Source organism: Myodes glareolus, chromosome 15 (assembly GCF_982192425.1).
Source record: "Myodes glareolus chromosome 15, mMyoGla1.1, whole genome shotgun sequence".
Classification (NCBI taxonomy): Eukaryota; Metazoa; Chordata; class Mammalia; order Rodentia; family Cricetidae; genus Myodes; species Myodes glareolus.
The window spans coordinates 9644844-9659280 of record NC_142040.1 but is presented as its reverse complement, the minus strand read 5'-3'; the positions used below and the strand labels follow the sequence as shown (position 1 = coordinate 9659280).

The window sequence follows — 14437 nt, the reverse complement described above, 5'->3', positions numbered from 1 at the left end:
ATTTGAAAGTTAATTGTATCTACAAGACTTTCCCAGCAATATCTAGAACGGTGTTTTAGACAAGTTAATATCATATCCTTGCCCATTTGGTGCATAAAATGAAACAGCATGGGGGCTGGGGAGTGTTACTCAGTGGTAAAACGCTTGCTGAGCATGCACAGTGCCTGGGCTTGATCCTCAGCATCGAAAGTAACAAGGGCTGCCACAGGGCCATTTGTCTGCTCTATGTCCTAGGAGGCGTCTGAACAAAACCACCTGGCTAAATGCAGGAAGCATACGGTGGCTAAGACGCCGGCCTGAAACAGTTCCCCTCTGGACTTTCTTGAGTTACCCTTTCTCATTGCTTTTTTCTTTGGAGAGTAGGAACGGGAACGGATTTGATCTAGACAACAGTTAGTATAGTGAGGAAGATTTTTTTCCTCACTACCAAATGGATTGGTAGGTTACATTCAAGTAGTACATGTAGAATTCCTTCTGATTATCCCAGGGTTAATCTGCTAGATTCTGTCATGATTATCCTATACTCTATTGATGTCCTGTTAATGTTTGGTAGGTACAAAAGTTTGGCGATCCGAATGGAGTCATTCATTTTGCTCCTGAGTCTCTATCTAAGAAAATGTATTCCGAGCCACAGTCATCAGATGGACCCACACCCATTTCCTTCCTTGTCACAAGAGCCAAAGGTGTCTCTGGAGAGATCATGGTATTGCTTTTTATTTGATTTTCCTGAGTGAGTTTCAGCTTGCCTCATATATGTGGTTAGGGGAACAGAGAAACTTTATGATCTAGTTAATTAAAGGTTTTGCTGACTTGGGGGCTGGAAAGATGGCTCAGAGGTTAAGAGCACTGGCTGCTCTTCCAGAGGTCCTGAGTTCAATTCTCAGCAACCACGTGGTGGCTCACAGCCATCTGTATGAGAACTGGTGCCCTCTTCTGGCCTGCAGGCACACATGGAAGGAATGTTGTATACATAATAAATAAATCTTAAAAAAAAAAAAAGATTTTGCTGACTTTAAATTACTAGGGTTTTCAGAGGAACTAAGAGGTTTAAGTGCCTTTGCAGTCTGCAGCGAGAACCAGCCCCGAATGTGCTCAGTAAATTAAATTTGGTACAGTGAGCAGAGCCATCAGCTTCATTATCATGCAGGGCTGAGGTGTTTTGTATTTTCTCACTTACTCTAACAAGAAGCCCCCTTTCTTAAGTCCCACAGTGATTTTTGTAAATTGCTTGTCATCTTTGTCAAGGCTTTATTTCTCGGAGAACATTTCTATGTAAGCAAACATTTTCTAAAGAACTGCATTCCATGTTTGTTGGTGAAGCCTGCATCTGTGTGCCTGGGAGCTCTGATGGCTGTGGGACCTCTGATGGCGTGTCTGTGGGAGCTCTGATGGCGTGTCTGTGGAGCTCTGATGGTGTGTCTGTGTGGGCTCTGATGGTGTGTCTGTGTGGGCTCTGATGGCGTGTCTGTGGAGCTCCGATGGTGTGTCTGTGGGAGCTCCGATGGCGTGTCTGTGGGAGCTCCGATGGCATGACTGTGGGAGCTCTGATGGCGTGTCTGTGGGAGCTCCGATGGCGTGTCTGTGGGAGCTCTGATGACGTGTCTGTGTGTGCTCTGATGGCGTGTCTGTGTGTGCTCTGACGGCGTGGCTGTGGAGCTCTGACGGCGTGTCTGTGGAGCTCCGACGGCATGTCTGTGGGAGCTCCAATGGCGTGTCTGTGGGAGCTCCGATGGCGTGTCTGTGGGAGCTCCGATGGCGTGTCTGTGGGAGCTCCGATGGCGTGTCTGTGGAGCTCTGACGGCGTGTCTGTGGGATCTCTGATGGCGTGTCTGTGGGAGCTCTGATGGCGTGGCTTTAACAGATCAGGAGATCTGTTTGTTCTAATGCCATGTTTCGCAGTTTGTGAAATTCCCCTAAACACAGCATCTCTGCTCTGCGGTGAAGATGAGCTATGTTTGTTCATTAGTTTTCATTTAAAAGCTGTGATCTGGTCACAGCACTGGTGAAGTAATGATTAATTATTATTATTTTAAAGATATTTATTTAAAATCAACAACAATAACGAGCTATATACTTACTTTGAAAGCTTTTAGAAACTTTGTTGTTAAACTTGCAATCAAATAAAAACATCCCACGCCAAAACTAATCTGACCCAAAGTCTGCATAACTACAGTTAAAGTGGGTGTTCAGAATGGAAGCCGTGGAGCTTTACACTCGATATCATAGTTTCAGTATCAACTATATTTTGTGTACTTACCCATCACCAAAGCAAACAAAAGCCCATGACAGAATTAGAACCGAAAGAACAATTCACTTTTTGCCTTCTTTCATAATTAGCAACCACGGCCTGTACTCAGTCCTTCCTCACCCCCAATAATTAGCATTTCTTGTTTTTCCTTCATGTTATACTATGGCCACGTGTATATTTGTTTACATATATGCATGCATTATTGGCTAGATTTACATATGAGAGAAAACATGTGTTTTTTTCCTGAGCTTGTGTATATCAATGTTCTCTTGATATTACACATTCACCAATTCTTGTGCAAAATTTTAACTTCATTTTCTCTAAAGCTTAATAATATATATATATATATACACATACACATATATTCATTTTTACACACATATTTCATTTTCCATTCATCTGTTAATGGTCAGCTTGGTTGATTCCAGTTCCTTATAGTAAATGAGGCAGTGATAAACATGGATGTAGAAGAATCTCTCCAGTATGGTATACAGGTCTCCAGATGTGTGTCCAGGGGTGATTTAGGATATATCATATACTGATTTTTTGGCTTTGAAATACTGTGAATTGTTCACAAAATGATGTCTTTGTGGAACTGGCACTTAGAGTTTACTTGATTCTCTTTAACTTTTCAAATCGTGCTCTTTTTTTAGAAGATTTTATAATAATCTTAACAATAAGATCATCAAACACCATCCTTTAGATTCTATTTGAAAGGACCTAATGCACTTTCCGAATTAGTATATAGTTCCCAGTTTGTCTAAATGGAACAACACATAATTTGCGTGTCTTTTTTGCATGACACAGAAGAAATGTAACTGGGAGGTTTCCTGTTGCGAGTTGCGTAACCTCTGACCTCGGATTGTCCTCTTCCCATCCCAGGTGCGCTGGGAGCTGAGCAGCGAGTTCGATGTCACTGGAGACTTTCTTTCTACCAGTGGGTTTTTCCCCATTGCTGATGGAGCGACTGAAGCCAGCTTTGATGTCCTTTTGCTGCCAGACGATATCCCCGAGATACAGGAAGAATATGCCGTGCAGCTGGTTTCCGCAGAGGGCGGTGCGGAATTGGACCTGGAGAAGTGCACCACGTGGTTCTCCGTGTCTGCAAATGATGACCCACATGGCGTGTTTGCCTTGTATTCAGATCGTCAGTCAGTACTGGTTGGGCAGAACCTCAGCAGGTCCATCCAGGTTAATATTACCCGCCTTGCCGGGATGTTTGGTGATGTGGCCGTTAGATTTCAAATACTATCTGATAATGAAGAAGACCCTGTTGCTACTGACAATGAAGAGAGACGGCTGGTGATCAAAGATGGCACCCCATACAAAGTAGACTTGGTGCCCTTGAAGAATCAGGTGTGTAGCACTATTTCAAATTCCTGAAAATTCTAGCAATACTCCATTGGGACAGCCCAATGTACCCCCGATCATTTGAAAGGCTTATTCAATATTTTAAAGTAGCCATAAACTGCCTTAGAAAATGCATAGTAATTATTGCATAATGCATTGCAGAGTCTGAATGGACAACCAGCTTTTCACTCAGGATCAGTAGCTAGATTTTCATCCAGATTTGGGAAGGCGTTTGTTTAGTACATACGAAGTACAATGGTTGGTGTACTGGGAACTGAAGCATGCTCCCCAGGGTTTGGAAAACTACAAAGACACAGCCTGATAGCATTGCTTCTGTAAACAGATTTGTAGCAGTGAAACTGACCGTGACTGTCTAGGTGGTAATGAGGAGGGATTCTGACAGACTTCTCTGCGGGCATTTTGTAACAGGGTGCACGGACTGGGGTGGGTAACAAGGCTCAGGGAATAAGGCATTGTCATTAAGATGACCTGAGTTTAATCCCAGTGACACACATGGTGGAAGAGGAGAATCAGCCTTCACATAGGAGCAGTGATGTGCATGTGTTTTCCATCCCCTTGTAAGTAAAGAAACAACAGAGTCCTTGGGTTCAGAGGCAGGTAGTTCTCAGCTAGTTTGAGGCCAGTGAGATCTACATAGTGAGTCCCAGACGAGCCAGGGACATACAGAAAGGCCATGGCTCCAAATAAAGTAATAGTTAAAAAAAAATAAGATGCCTTCACACAGATACACATGCCACATATGTGTACACACACACACACACATACACACACAAACACACAACATGCCCTGATTGAAGTCTGCTAGAAGATCCTGGCAGTCTTCTCTGTTTAAAAGCATAGAAAGTGGTTGAGCATCTTTATAAATCATCGCAAGGACAGTGTGCATGTTATTCTCCGTTAGATGGGAAATGCTAGTTTAACTCATTCACCTGCCACATAATGGTGTTTGTAGTTTATGGTTAAGAAATCTGCTCAGAAAATACCTAGATTAGAGCCTTGAGAAAAATCTGAAGCTTGCTTCGTGAAACTAGAAGGGAATCTCAAGGTCATGGGGAGTGTATTGTATCTCAGTGCAGAAAGGGGAAGAGTGAATTCTGAAGCCTGTGAGGACACCCAGAGCAGTTAGGGGACGTCCTGAGCACTGGAGTAATGGTGTCAGTCATGCTGGTCGGCTCCGTCAGCGAAGGAAGGACCTGAGCAGAGAGGCCACACTTGCTGCTTGTTTAAAGATTCTTTTCTGCAGAAGTGGTCAGAAGGTGGACAGACATGTCCAACATTCAGGAGACTGCAAAGAACTGAAGAAGCATAGAGAGCATGGTGTGTCTTCCATTGTCAATATGCCATGGCTCTACCTACAACTGCTGTAAATAGGAAGCCTTTATTGAGGATAGTGCTACACTTTAATTATGCACATCTGATCAAAGCTCCAAGGATCTGAAAGGTGGGAGAAAGAAACCCATGAGACACTCATGGGGAAGTGTAGTAGTTTTCCATTCATGTCATCCACGTTTCATACAAACATATGACCCATGACAGTTAGGCTCCTTTACATGACAAACAGCATGCCTGTTACTTAGCATGTGTCGTAGTTAGTTAGGGTTTCTATTGCTGTGAAGAGACACCGTTACCATGGCAACCCTTAGAAAGAGAAACATGAATTGAGGCTAGCTGACAATTCTAGAAGTGTAGTCCATTGTCATGATGGCAGGATGCATGGCGGCGTGCAGGCAGACCCACTGCTGGAGAGGAGACTGGGAGTTCTCCATGCAGATCAGCAGGCATCAAGAAGAGCAAGTGAGACGTCTAAGCCTGGCTGCAGAGCATCTGAGACCTCAAAGCCCACCCTCACACACCTACTCCTGCAAAGCTACACCTCTTAGCAGTTCCCCTGCCTATGGGCCTGTGGGAACCATTTCTTTCAAACCACCATACCGTGCGACCTTTTAACCTTTTCTAGGTCTTTTGTTGGTGCTTAATGAATGGGGACACTGAGACTTTTGGTAAGGCATGGGTTTCACGGTCCTTCCTGCATTTTTGCAGATCTGTGGGAAACTGATTCAAATATGACTCTGGTTTGTCAAGTTCTAAATCTATATCCTGTGCCTAAACGTATCAGCACTAACAGACATAATGAAAATGTGGGAAATGAGACGGGCATTAAATTGACGGGCGAGGGGTACTTTCAGGAGCAGAAATGACTGAAAGACAGCTTGTCACAAAAGCCCACCCTAGCATGGGTGACCAGTTCACAAAAGCTGGGAACCCAGCGCACACTGCAAGGCCTTCTAGGCAGCTCAGCAGGTTGGAGAGCATCCTTTCTAAGTGACTCTGTTGGTCTAAACCTCTTGCAGAAAGCTCAGCTGACAGCTTCTTCCGGACAGCTGATCTAGTCTCAGTTTTCTCAGCAGCTTGGTTCGTCTGCTCTTGGGAAGAAGGGGCCTAATGAAACTGGTCAGTTTTTATGACTTCCTAGAGCTATTTTGTTGTTTACCTTCCTTCTTAAGGAGCTTCCCTGCAGGAGGGAGTGCTTCAGTCTCAGGAAGGTGTTAAATAGCACATCTCTATGGGATTCTTTCCCTGCAGGGCTCATAGATCATTGAGGAAGATGTTTGGGGTGAGTGTAGAGCCAGAGGTAGTGGAGAATTGCTATAAAACTGTTTTCTTGCTATAACAGAGCCATTGCCCACACAAACTCACCGTGACTGTGATCATATACCCATATCCTGCACAAGAGTGAGCCAGTCAAAATCCCATGTAGACAGGGGAAGGGCTTCTAAAGGTCACAAGTAGCTAAGAAGCTCCTGACAGTTGGTTACTGGAAGGGGAAGGGGAAGCTCTCCTGAGTTATGACCAGAGATAGACTGTTGACACTCCAGGGGGTGGAGCTGTGCCATGCAATACTGGCAGCTCTCAGGGGTCGATCCTCCAGGTAAGGGCTTGGGGTAAAGCTTTACTTGCATGGGAACCCCAAAGAGGACTTTCCCAGTGGTTTTCCTCCATATCACGCACAATGCATATAATATATTTTTCTTTAAAATTGGAGGTTTTAGTTAGAAGAGTTTTCACGAACTTCTCTCTGCTCTGCATTGCTGGGCGAAAGCGAGGGCTTTGGACAAATATGCTCAAATGTTTAACTGTTTGTGTAATGGCTTCTGATCTTTAAGAGCGTCTATGAACAAGGGAAGATTCTATCAGATTCTGAAAGCTAAAAGCATCCTTAATATTGGTCTAACACCAGGATTGGATTGTAGGATGTTACTACAATTGTGATCCTTCATGAGCACAGACTAGCACTGAGACTCACTGTCACACTGAAGGAATTAGTCTGGTGCTCCAAGTCAGAACACAGAAGCAGTTACACCTTTCTACTTGGACCAACTACTAAGCACTAAGACTACACCAGTTATTGTAAGATGCTCAGTAATGACACAGAGGAGTGGGGTTTAGCCCTACTGTTATGTGCTTTCTGTCTGTGCAAAAGAAGTCCTACTAGCCTGGTTTTCCTTTCTTCCTTCCTTCCTTCCTTCCTTCCTTCCTTCCTTCCTTCCTTCCTTCCTTCCTTCCTTCCTTCCTCTCTCCCTCTCTCCCTCCCTCCCTCCATCACTTCTCCCTCCCTCCCTCCATCACTTCTCCCTCCCTCCCTCGCTTCCTTTCTTTCTTTTTCAACTGACACAAGATGGAGTCAGTTGAGAAGAGGGACTTTCAGTTGAGAAATGTCCCTCCATAAGATTAGCTGTAGGCTCCTGGCACTAGGGGCTATGGAACTTGAACTACCATCTCCTGTAACCAGACAAGACTTCCGGAGGAGGGACTGGAATGTCCCTCAACCCAAGTACATAACCTTTGACCTACAATTAGCTCTGCCTACAAGATATGCTGGCACAGTAATTATGGGAACGGCCAACCAATGGCTGGTCCAGCTTGAGACACTTGCTGAATTCCAGGATGAGAGGCTAAAATAAAACATAATTGCTAAAAAAGAAGCCAGTGAAATGATTTTTAATGGTATTCTGCTATGCTCATAAGTTGGTGCCTAGTCCAACTGTCATCAGAGAGGCTTTATCCAGCAGCTGATGGAGGCAGATGCAGAGACCCACAGCCAAACACTAGGTGGAGCTCGGGGAATCATGCAAAGAGGTGGAGGAAAGATTTTAGGAGCCAGAGAGGTCAAGGACATCACAAAGTCACAGAATCAAGTAACCTAGGCTCATAGGGGGCCCACAGAGTTTGAACCAACAACCAGGGAGTCTGCATGAGACTGACCCACACCCTCTGCACATATGTTATAGTGTAGCCTGGTCTTCTTGTGGGACTCCTAACAGGAGGAGCAGGGGCTGTCTCTGAGTCTGTTAACTGCTTTGGGAACCTTTCCTCCTACTAGGTTGCCTTGTCCATGCTTAATAGGAGAGGGGGTACCTAGACTTACTGCAACTTGGTAATCTGTGGCTGACATACGTGGGAGGCATGTACTTCTCTGAAGAAAAAGGAGAAAGAATGGATAGGGGAGAAGAAGTGGAGAGGTTGAGGAAAGGATTAGTAGAGAGGAGGGAGGAGGGTAAACTGTGATTGGACTTGGGAAAATAATTGATTGCATAATAAAAATAACTAGCCTATAGGAATCATAAATGCTGTTTGGCATTTTCTTGATTAATGATTCAAATAGAAAGCCCAACTCAGTGTGGGCAGTTCCATCCCTCGACTGCTGTATAAGAAATCAGGTTGAGCAAGCCACAAGGAGCAAGCCAGTAAGCAGTGGTCCTCCACGGCCTCTGCTTCAGTCCCTGCCTCTAGGTCCCTGCCTAGAGTCCTGCACTGACTTCCCTCACTGACGGATGTGACCTGGGTGATGGGAACTGAAATAAGCCTGTCTTCTCCGAGTTGCCTTTAGTCAGGGTATTTATCAGAGGGGTACAAACCTTATCTAAGACATCCAGTAACAGTTAATTACAAACATGTGGTATGCATAGTCAGATGCACAGATAGGGTAGGATCTTTAATTGTTTGCTTGAAAAACTTATGTATTTATTTACTTACTTACTTATTATGTTTATGAGTGCTTTACCTGTAGATCTGTCTGGGTTCCTGATGCCCAAAAGCCAGAAGAGGGCATCAGATCCCCTGGAACTGAACTTATAGATAGTTGTGAGCTGCCATGTGGGTGCTGGGAATTGAACCAGGGTCCTTTAGACAGGAAGCCAGTGCTCTTAACCTCTGAGCCATCTCTATAGCCTGCTCTTGAGTGGTTTTTATTTGTACGCAACATTTATCAAATGTGATATATATATATATATATATATATATATATATCTGTGTGTATCTATATGTACACTGTGTGTATCTATATGTATGTATAAGTACATATAGATATATTGTAACATATATGACCCGAACATGATTCATGTTCAACTTTAATGTCAGTTGCCCCAGGGCTTGTGTGTAGTGAACGGGCCTAGGCAGGAAGGGTCACATAAATGACTTGGTACTTCACAATACCACCTGATCCTTTATTCATCATGAAATTGGAATAAAGCCCCATAGCTGCCCAGCCATTGGTTGATGTCCATGGGAACAGGACCTCTGGGAGAGGTGAATGTCATTGTTGGGACTTACAGTATTGTGGTTTGCTTGTTAGCATTGACCCAAAAGTTTCGTTTAGAGAATGTCACCTTGAGAGAATGAAATCTATACTTTCTCATGTTGCACATGAGAAATACTGTTTTGTGAGTCTAAGAGCAGGATTATACTGAAGTTCACTGTGGAAAAAGGCGATGCTCCACAGGCGAGAAGCAATGTTTTTAGGAATATTCCCGGTTTGGCACTGAGTTGGGGTGAGCCGTCGTTATAGCCGTGTTTCGATGAGAAGATACACCACAGGTTCCAGACAGTTCTAGTCTGAGAGCAGCTTGTGAGCCCAGGCCGGCCCAGTTTGCTAGATGCTAAACTTTGACACGCATCTTCTAGCACCAGTGCTTGTGAAATAACAAGGGTGTCCGTGTCACCGTCCATTCCGGGAGGCTATCACTAGAATCATTAGTTACTGCTTAATGGAGAGGGAGGAAGTGGGTCTCCCTGGGCTTGCTGCCTTCACCCCACTCTGTGCTTTCTGTCCCATTCTTCGCACATGTTGTAAGTTTGTGTATACCACCACAGCTGCACACCACCCTCTGAAATCTGGTGGCTTCTTTTTAAACACCTCCAGGCCTGCACCCACGAAACTGCCTTCTGCTCAAGGAACTTAGGCTGTGTGCTGTGACCCAGGCCACGTGCCTCTATTTCACTCTGAAGATTGCTTAACCCTTTGTTTACAGGTCTTCCTAGCCCTGGGCTCTAATTTCACTGTGCAGCTGGTGTCTGCGGTGCTTCTGAGTGAACCTTTCTATGGACCGCCAACAATTCTCCAGGAAGCAAAATCTGTCATCCTTCCCATTCCCGAGGAAGCTGCCAATTCCCAGGTAATTGGTCCTGGGTGTAGTTCTCTCAAGCAACCACAAGAGGGCAGCACGAGCAGGAAGACTAAGGTCTTTCAGAATTAATTAATTAATTTTTACATGCTTTTTTTGTTCTTCTTTGTCTTTGTGAGTTGAGTGTAGTGAAGTTTGGTCATGTTTGCTCTCTTCTCCTTCCCTGTAATGCCGCCAAGCTGTATGCCTTACCTCCCCGCTCACTCAGTTTCCTGTCCCCCCTTTTTAAAATTTACCAAACTCAATTTGTGCTGCCTATATGTTTGGGGTGTGCCTAGTCACTGAAGCGTGGTTGACCTACCAGGAGAAGACTGTGAAAGGGATCTTTGGGGCTTGTTTGTTTTTGTTTTTAGGATTTTAAAGTTCTAAACTTTCTCAAGATTAAAACAGATCTGTGAATACCAAAGGATCCATTATTTAAAAATAATTTGCCAATTTTCAATATTAGTTAGGAGATTTATGTGCCTTTTCAGCAGTGTTGAAAGATTTTTATCTTGTGCAGCTGGTATAGAATATAAGGTTCTTTTAAAAGGACCAGTCACCTAAAGCCAAAATGTCTAAGTGTTGATGGTAAATCTTTATAATTGAGGCATTTAATGCTAAGTAACTAAAATCAGAATGAAACTGTGGATGCTTTCGTTTGCCGACAGTGTTCACGTTTAATGCCTGGGCTCTGCCTGGAACAGAGAGTCCGTGCTGGTGCACGCCAGTGCGGGTGAGCATTCTGACCGGAGTCTGCGAGTCGTTTACCGTCTCTCTGGAAAAAGATGATTCCCAGTCACTTCAAAGGCTCGCCAGAAACAAAACAAAATCCTTCCCTTTAGGTTCTTTCCAAAAAAGAAAAAAAAAGTGCTATTGGGCTGCAGCATGAGTTTTTCCAAGCTGCTCTGAGACATAGCCACGCCCCACTGCTTCAGAAGGAGCCCATAGAACAGGGCAAGCCTGGCCTTACAGGGGTGTGGCGTGGGGCAGAGGATTGTATGGGGCATGGATGTGGATGATCTGAGGTCATTAGTGGATGTCCTTCAACTGCTGCCTCCTGCACATCTCCACAGGGAATGAATTCGTTCTGCCCCTAATGGAGTCCACGAACATTACAAACAACCAGAACAGATCATACATGGTGGCACACACCTTTAATCTTAGGAGACAGAGTCAGGTGATCTCTCTGTGACCAGCTACGTCTACACAGTGTGTTCCAGGTCCAGGGCTACAGTAACCAGGGCCCTGGTTCCAGACGGAAAAGAGGCATTTTAAAGTTCCATTGCTCTCTGGCTTCCAAATTGTCTCTATGGAGCTCAGAAGTTCCCTCAGAATATCCCTGCTTGTGGATACACTCCGGAGCTCCAGAAGTGTCCTCAGAACATCCAGGCTTGCAGATGTGCCCCATCAGAACTTTAAAAGGGGAGATATGTCTTCATCTACAATGTTGGTTCAGTAATAACTAGATTTCCACTGTAATGAATGAGGCCAGGAGATGTAACTTGAGCTATTCATTCAGAGAATACAAGACTGGAAATCAGGCTGATGTCTTCTAAACCACTGATTAGAATGAACTTCAGCTCTAAATCATATACCCGGGAGGAGTTACCCTCAACACAGATTCTTCCTTGATGTTCGTGTGGAGCATAATTATTCCAGTGGGACAAATAGACAAATAGACAAACAGCAAGTGTACCTTGAGCCTCACAAAGAATGTCAAATTTAATGAAAGAACCAGAAACCTTAATTTGCAATCTTACTTCGAGGAAGAAGGAAGGGAGTGTTAAAACTGTGAGAGGCGACTCTCAGTTGTAGAGAGACTGGAAGACTCCAGTGAAGAAGCCACACTAAAATGTTCTCTAAGAACTGGCCATGTGGGTCACGTCTGTTATCTCAGCACTCTGGAAACTGAGGCAGGGAGGTTGGGAGTTCAGTGTGACCCTCAGCAATCTAGTGAGTTAGCCTCTTCAAAGGATGAATAAACGAGAGACACATAGCCACCACAAACTTTTAAAGCAATGTAATTTGCAATCTTTTGCTTTGATTTCATTTCATTATTTTTGCATTCATTTTTTAGATATTTTATAATTCAAACAATTACATATTTAAAAAGAAAGCTAGAAAGTATAATCTGAAGGATGGGCAGAATGAAATTTCAAATGAGATTTCCTTAAGTACTTCTCTTCTGAATATGTGATCGTATGTGGGAATAAATTGTATTATCCAAAGCAGAGATACTCTTTTACCCATGTTTCAGAGCCCAGGAGCATTTAGACAGGAGTTGAGTCCTCTAAGTCTATCTTTCTTCAGGTTGGATTTGAATCCAGTGCTTTTCAACTCCTGGACATTACAGCCGGCACAAGCCAAGTCACGGTTTCTAGGAGGGGCACATACGGCAGGCTGTCTGTGTCCTGGACCACAGGCTATGCCCCTGGGTCAGACATCCCTGAGCCTGTTGTCATCGGCAACATGACGCCAACACTGGGTGAGTCCTGGCTCTTCTAGCCCAGCTGCAGGATGCTGTAAAAGTGATGGCTGTCCAGGGTCGTTCCTCCTCTGGACACGGAGCTGTGAGAGTCCCAATGCAGTGCTCCCAGATGAGGCAGTGCTCCCAGATGAGGTAGTGCTCCCAGATGAGGCAGTGCTCCCAGATGAGGCAGTGCTCCCAGATGAGGCAGTGCTCCCAGATGAGGCAGTGCTCCCAGATGAGGCAGTGCTCCCAGATGAGGCAGTGCTCCTTTGCATATCTGTGGTGATATTGACTCCTTGGCGAGGAGGGGGGGAACTTTCCAATCAGATGCCCTGTCCAGTTGATGAAGACCAGGCACACACGGCTCTGTCAACTCATTAGGAATTTGTTAAAAGTCTCTTTCAGTATCCCATTTGTCTGACACAGCTTGCAGCCATCCCGTGTTCTCCAGCATTTCTGACAGATGGGCGGGCGTTACTCCACATACTTGAGTTTTACGCTGATGCCAGTAGCCCATTGAGAGCAGTAGGTGTGGATGTTGGATGGTGTGACCTCAGCTGTGGTGCCCAGAGCTCACTGCGGTTTCCCCTGGTGGCAGCTGCGACCAACACCCCATCTCCATCTCAGAACTTTCCACCTCCCCCCATTTACAGTGTTTTCCTGCTCACCAGGCAAATGTTACTGTGACTCATAAATCTCAAGACTGATAAAAGAGCTGAGATCCACATTCCCTCATTGGAATGATGGTGCTCCGAGGTTTCATTTAGCCGAGAAGCTGAATGACAACTGAAGCCCTTTAAGGATGAGAATAGGATCGCGATACCAAAGCGACTGCAGTGTTCTATCAGCTGCCACGGCAGTGAGAGTATTAGCCCTGTAGAGTGAGTTTGTCTACTACTTCATTGGAGATACCATGGCACTAGAGTTACCTTGGGCAGAGCATTTTGCATCCATCACCTAGGACCCCAGAACAAAAGTATCAGCTACTGATGGTTCCTACTTTTATTTTTTAATTTTTGGCTCATCTCATAAATTAAAGATAGTTTATTATCTTTCCTATCTGCATTCCAGCCACTCTCTTCCACACTTACTCATTGTTACTCTCCTGTCCTTTCTATCATTTGCATTGCTGTGTCCCCCATGTATAATGAGGCACTTAGGGTCTATATGTAGGAATCTTCTGATGTGTGTGTTGTGTGTGACTTTGTTTGAATGTAAATTTTTAAAATATTTTAGTGAATTTATAATAACCTCATTAAACAAAAAAGGAATTTTTATATTTTTATATACATAAATAATAAGTATGTATTTTCAAATAAGTTAGATTACTCTTTTGAGATTTTATAATATTTGAGTATTAATGAATAATAAATATAATTCCTAAATCCATTGACTATACTTAAGAGTTGTAATCTGTCTTACTCATGATATTTTCTTATAAAGTAATCTAAAATAAAACACACATATTGTGATGTTTTACCCAAATTCTTGTGATGTCAAGCTCTTAAAAAGTACAATGTCTAGAATTTAAACCACATCTTAACAGCAAACTTACAGGAAAACTTGCCTAACACAATTCTAGCCATTCTCTTTACAGTGCTTGATTTGGTAATTGGAGAGAAAGAGAGAGGAGAAGGAAAAGGAAGGAAAGAAAAGGGGAAGGAGGAGGAGAGAGGGGAGGGCAGAGGAAAGGACTGAGGGGAGGGGAGAGGGGAGGGGAGAATGAAGGAAGCAGGGACTGAGAAATAGGGCTATGTGGCCTCAGGAAATGTCTATAAATATATTTATCTCTCACTCCATTTATTAAACATTTTATCTTTTTGGAACCAAATCAAATGTTGAAAAAGAGGTCATTTCAGAATGTGTTTTAGTGTCAAATTTAAGTTTAAGAAGCTCAGGTGGCCT

At 44.0% G+C, this 14437-nt stretch overlaps 1 protein-coding gene across 1 annotated transcript in view; it reads left to right on the top strand.

Annotated features, from left to right (window-relative positions):
• Adgrv1 (adhesion G protein-coupled receptor V1) overlaps positions 1-14437 on the top strand; it is a 504420-nt gene that overhangs the window by 162469 nt on the left and 327514 nt on the right. Inside the window, exons 68-71 of the mRNA XM_087896763.1 lie at positions 554-703; positions 3131-3604; positions 9928-10071; positions 12373-12547. Coding sequence (XP_087752889.1) covers positions 554-703; positions 3131-3604; positions 9928-10071; positions 12373-12547 — 943 coding nt within the window. The remainder of the gene's footprint in view (positions 1-553; positions 704-3130; positions 3605-9927; positions 10072-12372; positions 12548-14437) is intronic.